We start from the raw sequence: 13231 nt of genomic DNA, 5'->3' as shown, positions 1-13231 counted from the left end.
GTCGCATTGACACGTGCGCGTAAGACCTTTACGGCTGCGAATATGCATGTGCGCATGCACATAATACGCTTACGCATGCGTGTTTAATGTATAATGGACGTGGTATAAGCTAAGCTAAAATTATCTAATTCAGTTAATGTTGCAGATTGCGTTGTTCATTAATCTTCAAATTGGATCTGGCTTATTATTTTTTGCAGACTGTTAGAGCAATTTTACAAATGTAGGCTTGAACTTTCGATTATGTCAAATAGAATTTCCGATATATATTTACTAATATGTAAAGGTTCTACAAAGCGAAAGTATGTTTCGAAGTCCATTAAACAGAAAGTGGAATTGCTGCAAAAAATGGATAAAGGAATATCCTTGGATTATCTAATCATTCCGAAATATGTTTATCAATTTCACACTGCTCTGCGGGGGGAAGGAAACGATGTGGTGCACAATGAATTGGAAGTTGATCTGTCACCACTATCCTTATCTTCAGGGCAGATGTTTTTATTTTATTTGGCTTATAATTCCTTACTAAATGTAGTATTTCATCTCGATGTACTCCATCTTTGATATGATTTAAATCAAGTTCCTCGTCATTATAATTCGCGTCCGATAGTGAAGAAAGTGACAAAGGTTATTGAAAACGAAAAAATTTCGATTGACAAATTAGTCGGTATTCTCGACACAGCAATTATAGGACTTGAACAGCAGAACTTTGTAAATAAACAAGAAATTATGTCTGTTTAATAGAATTAAAGAGAAAGTATTATCACATGAAATGATGCAACTTAAACAACTTACATTGAAAGAAATGTTTAATAAAGTAAACAAATAAATATTAAGCTTTTTCTTTTTGTAAATTTTGATACCCTTTAGATCATAATTGTTCTTTATTTCAAAAATTACGGTTTCATATTTTTAATTTTATAATTTCTGCATGCCATCTTACCAGATTTAAACTGATGATCTGTAATCCGGAATCACGGAGTCCGGATTAACGACTTTTGTCTGTATTTATATTTCAAATTTAAGTAGAAAACTCAACAATTTAAAAAAATGTATTTCTGCTTGGCAGAGCATAAGGTGCTTCTCTTACAAATATAATAAAAGAATTTAGCTATTTAAAAGATATGAGTTGCCAATGCCCAATATTAAATATTTTTATTTTCTGCTTGCCACTTTGTTGCTGTTTGATGAAGCCTAAGATGTTTAATTTTTCTTTTAAATTTAATATGTATTGATTAACAAACTAAGCAATTTAAAAGAAAGAAATATAATAATAACAGAGACTAACAATGAACAGCAACAGCTCTTAATATCTGTTGCTGTTCATTCTTAGTCTCTGTTAATAGTTGGAATTATTAAAAATGGTGTATGCTTTTTTATAATGCTTTATGTTTAAAAAAATGATGATAACACTTCCACAACAGTATAATTTTTGTGATATTATGTTTGACTATTAGCCCTCACTGTGCATAATTTTAGGCAAAAATATGTTGGTTAGAGTGAGAAGAGAAGTGTATACTAAAAATCAAATTTCAAATTATGCCAATGCTGTTTCTGTATTGATGTGCTCTTAAAATCTTGATTAGCATACATTGCTATACAAAATGAGAACATAAAACAATTATTAAATCAGCTAATAAATATTTACAAATTTTATTTTTTTTCTGTTGTTTTTGTCATACTTTCTTCCCTTTTTTCTGTGTGTATATAAATGCTATTAAATAATGTAGTTTCAATTAACCTTTTCCCATGTGCTTTATTTAATTTTTTCCTTAATTACACCATTTATTCAAAGATTCAGGCAGGAAGGAAATGAAAACATTTCAAACATCTGACACTTACTGCTCTATGTTAAATAGTAAATTTTCAATATCCATTGTGAACTAAAATATATTGAGCTTTATTTAATGTAGTGAATGGCTGAGACATATATGGCCGATCCCAAGAAAATGTTGATTAAGAATTTTTTTTACTATTGTCTAAAAATTAACATAAAAATGCTTTTAATATGAAGTATTTTTAAACACAGAATGATAACAATTATCAAGTAACCAGAATCTGTTGAGTACTTGTGATTAGATATTGATATCTTTCATCAATCTTAGATATTTTAAGAAAAGTATTTAAATTATTGTAATTTTTTTACAGGACTCTATAGCTTTGTGGAAATTAGGAGTTGAGTGGCTATCCTTTGCAGATCCTGAGAGATTAATAGAATTTTTTGAGGTAAATTCTGTTAAATTGTACACTTTAGAAGCTTTTATTTAGCTTACTCCTAGTGTTTCACTGTGGGTGAAATTGTGTCATTGATTTTAAACCTACTTGCGTATTAAATTAAAAATTTGTGCACACACTCTTTGTTGATAACAGTGCAATGTGGTAATTTTTTTTGTCAAAATTCAATTGATTTTTTTATTTAATGTTTAAACAATTTTTTACACATGTCTTCATGCAATGAACAAACTAAGCATATCAGAATTCTACGGGTGGAATTAAAAAGCAGTTTGAGTTTGCCATCTTCGTGCACTGAACCACTTAATTGTTTTATTCCCCCCCCCAGATTCAATCCAAAAAATAAGTAGGAAAATGTTATTAAAATTAGCATTCGTGATATTTGCACTATCAAATACTGTGGAAAAAAAGCTTTTCAATGAAACTTCTATGGAAATTGTAACTTAATTTCTGAAATTTTGGGGGATTTTTTTTTTAAATTGCCCGATTTTTTAGACTGTGACATTTATGATTTTAAAATATCAACATCTAAAATTGTGTCAGATATAAAGTTTCAAAACTTTCACAAATTATAAAACAAACATTTCATCCTCTTTTAAAACAAGAATAATAAAAAATATATGTTGCAGTCTGAAGCAGGTGGAATTAAAAGGCAGTTTGAGTTTGCCATCTTCGTGCACCGAACCACTTAATTGTTTCATTCCCCCCCCCCCAGATTCAATCCAAAAAATAAGTAGGAAAATGTTATTAAAATTAGCATTCGTGATATTTATAAAAATTTCAAACAACTTTTTCTCCAAAGCCTTTCTTGCTACATACTCGTCTAACTGGGAAGTTATATTTACAAATGTGTAAATAAAAAATACAATTATGTTTGATTACAATTACTACAATTATATTTGCTTAGCTTTTAAAAAATAATTATGAGTTATAGCATGATATATCTTAAAAAAAAAGGCTAGGGTCACAGTTCAACATTACAGTCCAGATACTCTCTTTTCTAATTCTTTTGCTGCTGTCATTTTTCTTTAGTGAACACACAAAGTAGTTGAAACTATACATTCTCATCTTTGTTACCATGTTTTTTTATACTAGTATCAAAGTGATCTAGAGAACTTTCACTACTCCCAGTCTGATTTACAAACATTTCAAATTCTGATTCCAAATTACAGTCTGAATCACAAAAATTAGCTGCATACATTCTGAATCAATCCTTATTTTGTGGTAAAAAATAAAGTTAAAAAAAGGTCAATAAATTTATTAAATTAACAGTAAAATACATGGAATAAGCTAAGTGCTGAAAGATAAAAAATTTGCCCAGTCGTCCAAAAGAAGTGGAATAAGTGCAGACTGCTGAACCAATCAGGGTAGAATAAAATAGACTTTACTACTTAGCGGACATCTACTGACATTTATACTACTAATATGATATTAAAAATAGAAAAGATATGGGAAAATAGTAAAAGCAACAAAGAAATGAGATTGCATGTATTTGAAATTGTGATATGTATAGAAGCTAGTGTAACGCATATGAGCAAATCAGTAAAGGTCTGAAAGCAGCATTTGTATGATGCACTGGCAAAATAGGCAAGTAGTTCATGATGAATTTGTAATATTTGTTTTCTCATTTTAGCTTTAAGAAAAATACTTCTTACAACATTGTTATTACATTCAGTTTGCAAAACTGAATTCTCAAAGCAATTTCTTAATTCTCTGATTGATGTTCAGTTGTTTTCTTTATTTCATAATTTTCTACTTATTTATTGCTTGTGTTTTAATAATGACTAAAAGTTTCGTCATTGATAGCATGTAATTGAGACTAAAAAACAAAAAATAAAATCTAGTTAAAAAACTGGTTTTTATACATTAAGCTTTTATTTAAAATGGGTATGGTAATTAAAGCACTAAAGAAAAATGATTTATTGTATAGTTTAATGGGAATAATAGATTAAATCAATGGTCTTAAACTCAAACTGCATGTGCTGAATAGGGAGCCAGATTTTTTTTAAACTAAGTTTTAACTTAATTTCAAATTTTACTTATAAATATTTATTATAAGCATACATAAAAAAAATGATAATTTAAAAAAGGGGGAAGAAAAAATTCCATTTTATCTTGCTTATTTTCTATCTGTAACAAATTTTACATTTCTTAATTCAAATATACTAGCAGCTAAACTTTTTAGATTGATATTCATTTCAAATAATTTTAATGTGTTGAATTAACCTTTAAATAACTTCTTTTTAACATAAAATAAACAAATTATGAAAATTGCCAAATTTTGGCACAAAACTTAAGAATAAATACCAACAATCATATTGTAGAAACATTTGGTTAATTGAAAGCCAGATAGTTGAAAAATGAGCAACGCCTTTGCTGGGAATCGAAACATGGACCTCTGGAATACGCGCCTAGTGGGCAGACCACTACACCAAGAAGGCAGGAGAAATGCCTTATAATATGAATTCTCCTTCCTCTGTATGTTACATTTTGTATTGACACATGCCAAAAAAAATACATATGATTGTGTGTAAATAATTATGCATTTCCCTATTTTTTACTGCAGCTCAACTCATGATGCATGTCATCAACTTGACACGCATTATGAGTTACGTTTGTAGCCTTAAAGAAAAATGCCTGGAAGCTATCTTCATCATGGATTGTAGATGCTCATAGTTCAGGCAGTTCCTTTTGTTAGACTTCTTAATTTTCAAGGAATTAATGAATGACTCAAGGAAAGTAAAAATATTACCTTACTAGGGGGGGAGGAATAGACACAACAAAATATAAAAGTTTTATCAACTTTCAGCTGGTGAATAAATTTATCGATTGTACAAACATTCCATCTTAGTCTATTCATGCAGCCTAGCATGCAACCATGCAAAGTCTATAGTTTTTCCATTTAAGTCACATCATAAATCTATCCATTCTCTTTCATTTTCATTCATTAGCAATTGCACAATATTTCTTATGTGTATATTTATATTTTAAATTGTCATTTCCTGAAATATGATGATTAATCTCCCTTTTCTTTCCTTTAGCATCTTTTATGGATCTGCCAGAGTATTGCTATATATGTGTTACATATGTACTTTTGGCTGTGAGCCAGCACTAGCTTCGAATTCAGTTGGAATGTAATGATTGCTGAAATGTTTGCTAGTGATTTTCTATTTTCTTAATAAATACTATATTCCAATCTCTTGCACACTAAATTTATGCTTTATCAAAATATATAAGTACTGTATTAAAGCAAATGTATTGGTGAGCCACATAAAATTGCTTCAGGGGCAACATGCAGCCTGTTGGTTTGACCACTGGATTAAATAATTACATTTACTGAATTCATCTACAATTTTATATTATGAGAAATAAAACCATGGGGCACCTAAATAACAAATTCTTAATTTAATTGCATTCTTTATCTTTTTTAATTGGTTTTTGGTGCCCTGTGCTTTCATTTTTCACAGTATAAAATTGTAGATGAATTCCGTAAATAGAATTATTTAATCTATTATTCCCATCAAACTGTATGATAAATTATTTTTCTTTTTTTTAGTACATAAACTGTATCCATTTTAAATAAAAGCTTATTGTATAAAAAAAAAAAAAAAAACTTTTTTTTAATTGTATTCTATTTATATAATATTTTTCTAAGTTTCCAAGTTAATATTTTCAACTTTTCTTTCCAGAAAGCCATAAATAAATGTAATGAAATCAGCACACCTTTGAAAGATATGTATTTAGAAGCTACTGCACTTAGAAGTGGTACTCAGGCTGCGAGAGATTTATACAAAAGGTATTGCTTTTGTATTTTAAGATGAAACATTATATCCTATAAAATGTTTGTTTTATAGGATATAAACATTTTTTTTATATCCTATAAAATTTTATATTAAGTATTTTGAATATGCTCATCTTTACTTATAAGTAAGATCTTTGTTTTTTGCCAGTTTTTTTTTCTTTTTTCTTTTTTTTTTTTTTTTTTTTTTTTTATTTATTTATTTGAAATTTGGTAGGCTCTTAATGGGTATTTTAATAAACAAAATTGCAGAATGAGAAGAAATAGTTTAGTTGTCATATTTTAGAGCAGGTATGTCCAAATTCATGAATCACAATGTAGCTTACATTGTAATTAACAATCGTTTTATTTTTGAAATATAATTCCAACTTGAAACAGAAATATCGCTACAGCACAAATTTTTTGACAATTAGTCATCTCATTTTTTTAAAAAATTATATTATGCATATAGTAATTTAAAATATTTCATACTGTTTGCTGTTGCTGTGATTAAGATAAATATTTTAGCAACATGCTGTTTTGATGAAGTAAATCAGCTTTTACAGAGTGAGACTGTGAATGTGTTATTTAAAATCTGCTTCAGAAGAAACAAAACAGAGCTGATGGTCCAATTTGTAATAAATTAACTAAATGATTTGGGATTATCCTGTACCTACAAATGTTAGTTCTTTGTCAGCTGTGTGTAGTTTTTTTTTTTTTTTTTTTAAACATCGAGGGGGGGTACCTAAGCTTGTTTAAATAATTTTTATATATACATCTGCATTTTCAGTGCAAAGCAGGATTTCCCATCTCATTTGTTTTAAAGAAAAATCACTAGTTTTTCAAATCATTGCATTATTTTTCAGTTAAATGAAAGCTTTTTTAGTATTGTAAAGAAAGATAAGTCTTTTTTTGTATCACTTGCTAATTAGTGTATCATATTAGAAAATACTGAGGAGTAGGCTATTTTTCTGTCCGGCAAAAATCGCTCTCAATATTTTGTACAAAAAAACTTTACGTCATTTTGCTTCATTGGAATAAAACTTTCATGAATACATTGCAAGAACAGAAGAGTTATATATTTATATTTGTTGTAAATAGACTTATTAATTAAAGTCCGATATCATTGCTAACTGTAAAGTTACCCTTAGGGGCTTCAAAAAGAGACTCAAGAAACATGGTGGCCTAATATGCAGAGAATGGATTTAAAATAGTTCTTAATCAGAGGTAATTTCAAGAGAAGAATGCAGTCAACTGTAGATAAGTGTGTTCGTTGCTGGCACGTATACGTGACAGTCGGCGCAAAGCTGTTAACCCCTTCGCGCCGACTGTCACGTATACGTGCCAGCAACGAACACACTTATCTACCGGCCGACACGCAGGCGTGCCAGAGCATTGTTGCGTTTTCTACCGGCTGTCACGTATTTGTGCCAGCACCTTGGAACGTTTTTCAAACTATAATTTCTGCCACAAGATGGCACTGTATGCCCATATGGTTTCAGATACATATACATTAGACCTTCTACTCAAAATGAGAGAAGCATGACTCACATACACGTGTTTTTGATTATATAAACAAACGGGGAACTAAATGTTTCCGAATGGCGTGATTTATGACGTCTCTTTAAATCGCACTTTATTCGCACATGGTAGTTGTTTATTGTAAGTAGAAGTTTTATATGTGCTAAAGCGTTGAGTATTTCCGTTTACAGTTCAGTTTTTAGAAAATAGTTAGATCTTGTTAGACGTGAACTCTTTCTGTTTTTACCGTTTCAATGTCGAAGCTTCGAAAATGTTTAACAGAGCACGAAATAGCAGAAATGATGCAAAATATTTCAGATATTGATTCTGAAATTCTGATATTGGTTTTGAAAGATTAACTGAAAGACATTTTCCAAAACTTTGTTCAGAAGAGACTGATAAGAAAATGAGACGACGATGCTTCGTTTTTTCACATTTCCGGAAAAATCCTCCAAAACAGCAAATGAGTTATTACGAGTTCAAGGAATGTAACGTAGGACTGTGTGTAGATCCCTTTTTTAAAATTTTTCATACGAAAAGAGAATTTTAAGTAATATATTTAGTTTTCAGATGTATAATGTTAAAAGTCATAAAATGGTGAGTAATTAAAATAAAATGTGTAAAATATGCATTTAAACAAGAAATAAGGTAATTAAAGTATATCTATATAAATATCTATAAAGCATAAGCCATTTAAATACTCTATAGAGCATTATTAAACAATACGTTGATACTTCGGAAATTTCATGGATTTAGGCTTAATAGCAAAAAAGCCCCCGACCCTGGAGAGACACTCGCGGAAGACATTGCCGGCCTCTGCGATAAGCGCGCGTTTTCGCTACCCGGCTCGAAGGGGTTAAATATTTAGTTTTAATTTACAAATATTAAAAAAATACTATTATTCTTCAAGTTTTGGTATATATCAACACTTTTTTATGAAACACATTCAAAAATAATTAAAGTGTATATGTCTTATTTCGTCTTTGGTAAAGAAAGTGAAGGAATGATCTAATAATGGTTTAAGAGATGCGTGGAGCAAAACAAACTGTAAACCCTGACTTAAATAAAGTTCTGAAGTTAGGCAATAATAGGAAGGAAAGAAGCAAATTTTAAAATAAATATTGAAGTTTAATTGACAGTTTTAAATACTCAACCTTTAATGTAATTGATATATGTACAGTTTAAAGGTTTTAAAATTAAAGTTATTTAAATCGCTATTTATATTCATACTAACAGCAAAGTAAAAAATAAAAACTTTCATGGAAAATACTGGAACTCTTAAAGAGGTAGGTGCCTTGGCCTTGGAGTGATCTTGTGATACTAATATTGTTTTTCACACTGTATGCAATAGCAAACACTGAAATTGCTTATGTCCAACCTAAATTTTAAACATATGAAATAAGCAGAATAAATTTATATCCATGTAATCTATTGTGTTCTAAGTTCTATACTGTGTAGCATTCTCTTTCAAGTGAAAATGAAACTTAATATATCAATCAGGCATTTGAACTTTAATTATATTATTCATTAGAATTAGTTTCATTTATTTTTTTGTTTGTGCCAGGTTTAAGAAAATGGGTCCTTTATCACCTCAAGTAGTTAGGAAAATGATTATAATTGAAAAAGCGCAAGTATGTTCTGAATTATCTATCTTTGATACTAAAATTACTGATTTTATTATAATTAAATCATGCCATTTTATATATCAAATTTTACTTTAAAGCTGAAGCCTTCTATTGACTCGCTGAGAAAATATCATGAAGATGGTATCAGAGAATTTGGTTCCTCAGATATTGGTAAGTAATTTCAAATTTTATCAACTAAATAAGATATTAACCTATAACTGACTTACATAACTGAAACTTATTTTTTATGGCATCATTTATGATTACTCTTCGCCAACTAACATGGGGTTAACTGCAAGCAAACCATGCAATTTATTGTCACACAGTTCAATCATCTTTTTTGTCTTCTTATAATTTATCTGTAATTAGTAATGCTGCACTTCCAAATTATCTTTTCATGAGTGTATTTGTGTATAAAAATGTAAAAAGTCTCCCTCCCCGGTTGCTCAATTGCATTTAAAAATAAGTATTTGCACCTTCAGATATCAATTATATAGTATTTGTTATTAAAAATTATTTTGTCTAAGTTGCCAGGTGTATAGCATAAGAGAATTTTATGCTGTTCAAAGTCCATCTTTATATTTATTTTCAGTTTTTAACAATGATAAAATGATTTTTTGAAATGTGTTTTGGGTAGGATTTCATTTTCATCTGCAATAAATGTTAATTATTGATCCTGAAAGTAAGATTAAATTCTGAAATTTAAATTGAATCAGAAATTCTGGCATACTAATTACATTTAATTTCAACAAGATAATCTGTATTTTTCAGGAAGGGGAAACTGAGAATTCTTGTATATGTAAAACTGGATTATTAAAAAGTAAACAACAATATTTCTTGTTTCTGATTGGTTATTAAATGCACAAAAATAAAATTATTTTAATTACATACTGATAATGTTTTACATTTTTATTAAACGTTCAGTGATAAAATTTACAGATATTCTTGTATTTTCTTCAGTGAAGAATTTATTATACATACTCTAACAGAATAAATTTATAATGGAAGTTAATTTTAATAATAAAAAATATGCAGATATATAAGTAATAGCTGAATAATACAGTTAAATATTTATGTTCTGATTCATTATTAATCACATTAAAAAGTTTTCAATTTTAGTAGCGTGGGAAAACATTCATTTGGGGGGAGGGATAGTAAATCTTTTGTGATCTGTGCAAACCACTTTTTCCTTATAAAGAACAATTTAAAATTCTTCTCATATCTTTAAAGAGAGACTTATTCCATTTATTCCAACTTCTTTGTGTAGAAATTTATGCAAATTATGTTGTTAAGCAGATGTGGTATGCATAACTTTTGAAACATTTATATATATTGGTGTTATTTTAAAATAATGAGTGATCTTTAATTTATCACAATGCTTAGGAACACTTGTGTTATTCAGTGAACTGTATACACATTATTCAATGAGTTATATACGTCGAAATGTATCACCTAGGAGAATGTATGCTACAAATATGTAATTACTGGACAGGTGACTCATTCAAAATATGGAAAGGGTAATTTAGAGTAATTGATAATATATTATTGTGTGTGTACTATGTGCTATATATTTGAAAGATAAGAAATTTAAAAAAAAAAAAATTCATTATAGATTGAATGCACATAGGTCCAATGATATGTTGATAAAGTTTATTTTATCAAAAGAAATACTTTAGAGACAGTATGTAAGATAAAGTTGCAGGAAACAATAGAAATGGTGTGCTTATGCAGAAAGTCTTACAGCATTTCAGATTGTTAGTGTGTCTGTGAAAGCTGTTCAACAAAACCTAAAATACCAAGTATTTGCCATCAGCAGGTTTATTGCTTTTAGATGCTCCTCTGACTGGCTATTCTTAGGAAAAATCTGAAACAGATGATCTGCATGTCATACCAGTGATCATTTATAAAGTGGTGTATAAATTGTTTTGTGCCTTTGAAATCAATGGCAACTTAAAACTAAGGACCACAGAAATTATGTTGCAATATAAAACATATCAGCATACTATAATGGGCAGATTGCTTGATATTCTTGATTATTGCTTTAAAGTTTACAGGAAGCAAGTTGTGCAGAGGCAGCTATTACATACCTTGATTGTCACTGCAGCACCTTTCAGGCTTGATGCCAAAATTTTGCAAAATAAAGTTACAAATGGACCACTGCTTTTTTAATGATGTGTTGTTTGAATATCTGGTAACATCTTCATAAGATGACAGGCTCCAGTTTCTTTTCAGTTGTCATTTTGGTAGGAGTAGCTACTTCTAGTGATAGCTAGTCATTTGCATATATCATGGGCAAACTGACAATTGTGTAATTCATTAATTGAGTGTCTTCTGACCATTTTGTTATCATTCATGAATATGCAGAACTTTTTTTTAGATAATCCCCATTTACATATTGCTAAAGTCTCCAGGTAAAACTTGCATATACAAACATGCCATATCCAATTCTTGGATTTATTTCCAAGGTCAGTACTAGACATTGCCTGCAATCAATATCAGCCAGAATAAGATCTTGATAAATTACAGGAGAAATCATCTGTGCTTAGTATTCGTTTCCTCAGGACTATAGCAATAGATTGACTGTATTACAGATTCAACCAAACTGCTGCTTGTAATGCCATTCCTGGCAATGAAATCAGTTACTTCAAATATATAGCACATAGTACTCTTAAGCATTTTTTTAATTTGCCCTTTGTTGATACATGGCCTTAATTATGTCTGTGGGACAATGTAGTATTCAACTTGAGTTGGTCAAAAGGTCTGTCATATTTTAAATGTAAACATATTAAATGTTTGGCTATCAAAAAGTTCTCGGTTATTTTCATGTGTATTTACTTGTCAAAATATAATAGGTGATCAGTTATTAGTGTTTTCTTTTTGTGAGTCAAAGTTTAAATGTATTTTTATGGGTGATCTGAAAAAGCTGTAACGCTACCTGATGAAATTGAGTTACATGCAAAACAGGTACTTGAGCATAAAATTCTTTCTTTTGCTTATAAAATCAGTGACTTTATTTAAAACAATTTAACTATAATCTCACTCTGTCACATTGTATGTGGATATATCATCGGTATCAATTACACTATGTTTTAATTTGTTAATATGCTTTTTCCTTATTTTTTTAATTCATGTATATTTAAATTGTTTTCTTATTATTTAAGACATCTGGCTTGAATACATGAAGTTAGAAATAGAATATCCTGGAGGCAGTCCATCATTGTATGGTATGTTGTACTGGAGAGCAATGAAAACTTTACAATCTGAGCTAATAAAAGACTTTCAGACACGTGTTACTGCTTATGTTACTGGATGTGGTATCTCAGCAAATTGGGAACTTATTGCTTGATATCTGTGATAATACCTAGTTTTTAATGTACATTGTGTCTATATTTTATTGTATACATTTCCTAAGGAAATGTTTCCATTTTTTATATAAAATAGTTTTTCTGTGAATTGCGTGTTTTTTTTTTTTTTTTTTTTTTTTTTTTTTTTTTTTTTTTTAAGATAATATTAAGAAGAAGAATAATTTATTTAAGCATTTTTATGCATATTTTTGAGATCCAAAATATATTAATTTCCTTTGCCTCAGCCGTGTAACCCTCACATGCTTTGCCATATGCAATAACGTAACCAGAAAAAGGAAAAATATCTTTTCACTCAGTTATTTTGATAACCAGACATTCACAAGTTTTTTTTTTTTTTTTTAAACCATTAGTTTAATATGAGAAATTTAAAATAATTTTTACAGCTAGAGTCACAAATGAAACATTGGCCAAAATTGATTGTCTATGTTTTATAAGTGTTGTTTCGTTCATAAAGCTCATGGGTGCTATTCAGTAAAACAGCTAACTTTTAAGTGTGTAAATCTGCATGTACTCAAACACATGTATGGTACACGTATGAGTGAGTTGAATATCGCCACTTGTATATTTGAAAATACAACAGTTTTGCTGAATATTGAAACCACGATGTGGATAATCAGAAAATAAGCAAACAAAATTTTAAAAATCAGCATAAAAGTTGCGTGGAAAACTAATTACATTAAAGTTAATGGGTCAAAGGAATTAAAAAATAGTAT

General features: G+C 29.1%; 1 protein-coding gene across 5 annotated transcripts in view; it reads left to right on the top strand.

The window, feature by feature from the left end:
* Positions 1–12606, top strand: part of LOC118201308 (U3 small nucleolar RNA-associated protein 6 homolog) — a 62934-nt gene extending 50328 nt beyond the window's left edge. For all 5 annotated transcript variants that reach the window (XM_085821115.1, XM_085821117.1, XM_085821120.1 and 2 more), the window contains 5 exons: positions 2146–2223; positions 5919–6025; positions 9093–9159; positions 9252–9324; positions 12315–12606. In XM_085821115.1, the coding sequence (XP_085677241.1) occupies positions 2146–2223; positions 5919–6025; positions 9093–9159; positions 9252–9324; positions 12315–12499 (510 nt within the window). In that variant the 3' untranslated portion in view covers positions 12500–12606. The remainder of the gene's footprint in view (positions 1–2145; positions 2224–5918; positions 6026–9092; positions 9160–9251; positions 9325–12314) is intronic.
* Positions 12607–13231: the final 625 nt, after the last annotated feature.

Source organism: Stegodyphus dumicola, chromosome 7 (genome assembly GCF_044657685.1).
Source record: "Stegodyphus dumicola isolate Sdum_Otavi_A_Nest chromosome 7, ASM4465768v1".
Lineage (NCBI taxonomy): Eukaryota > Metazoa > Arthropoda > Arachnida > Araneae > Eresidae > Stegodyphus > Stegodyphus dumicola.
The sequence above is the reverse complement of the archived record's forward strand: the minus strand, read 5'-3'. Positions and strand labels throughout refer to the sequence as shown.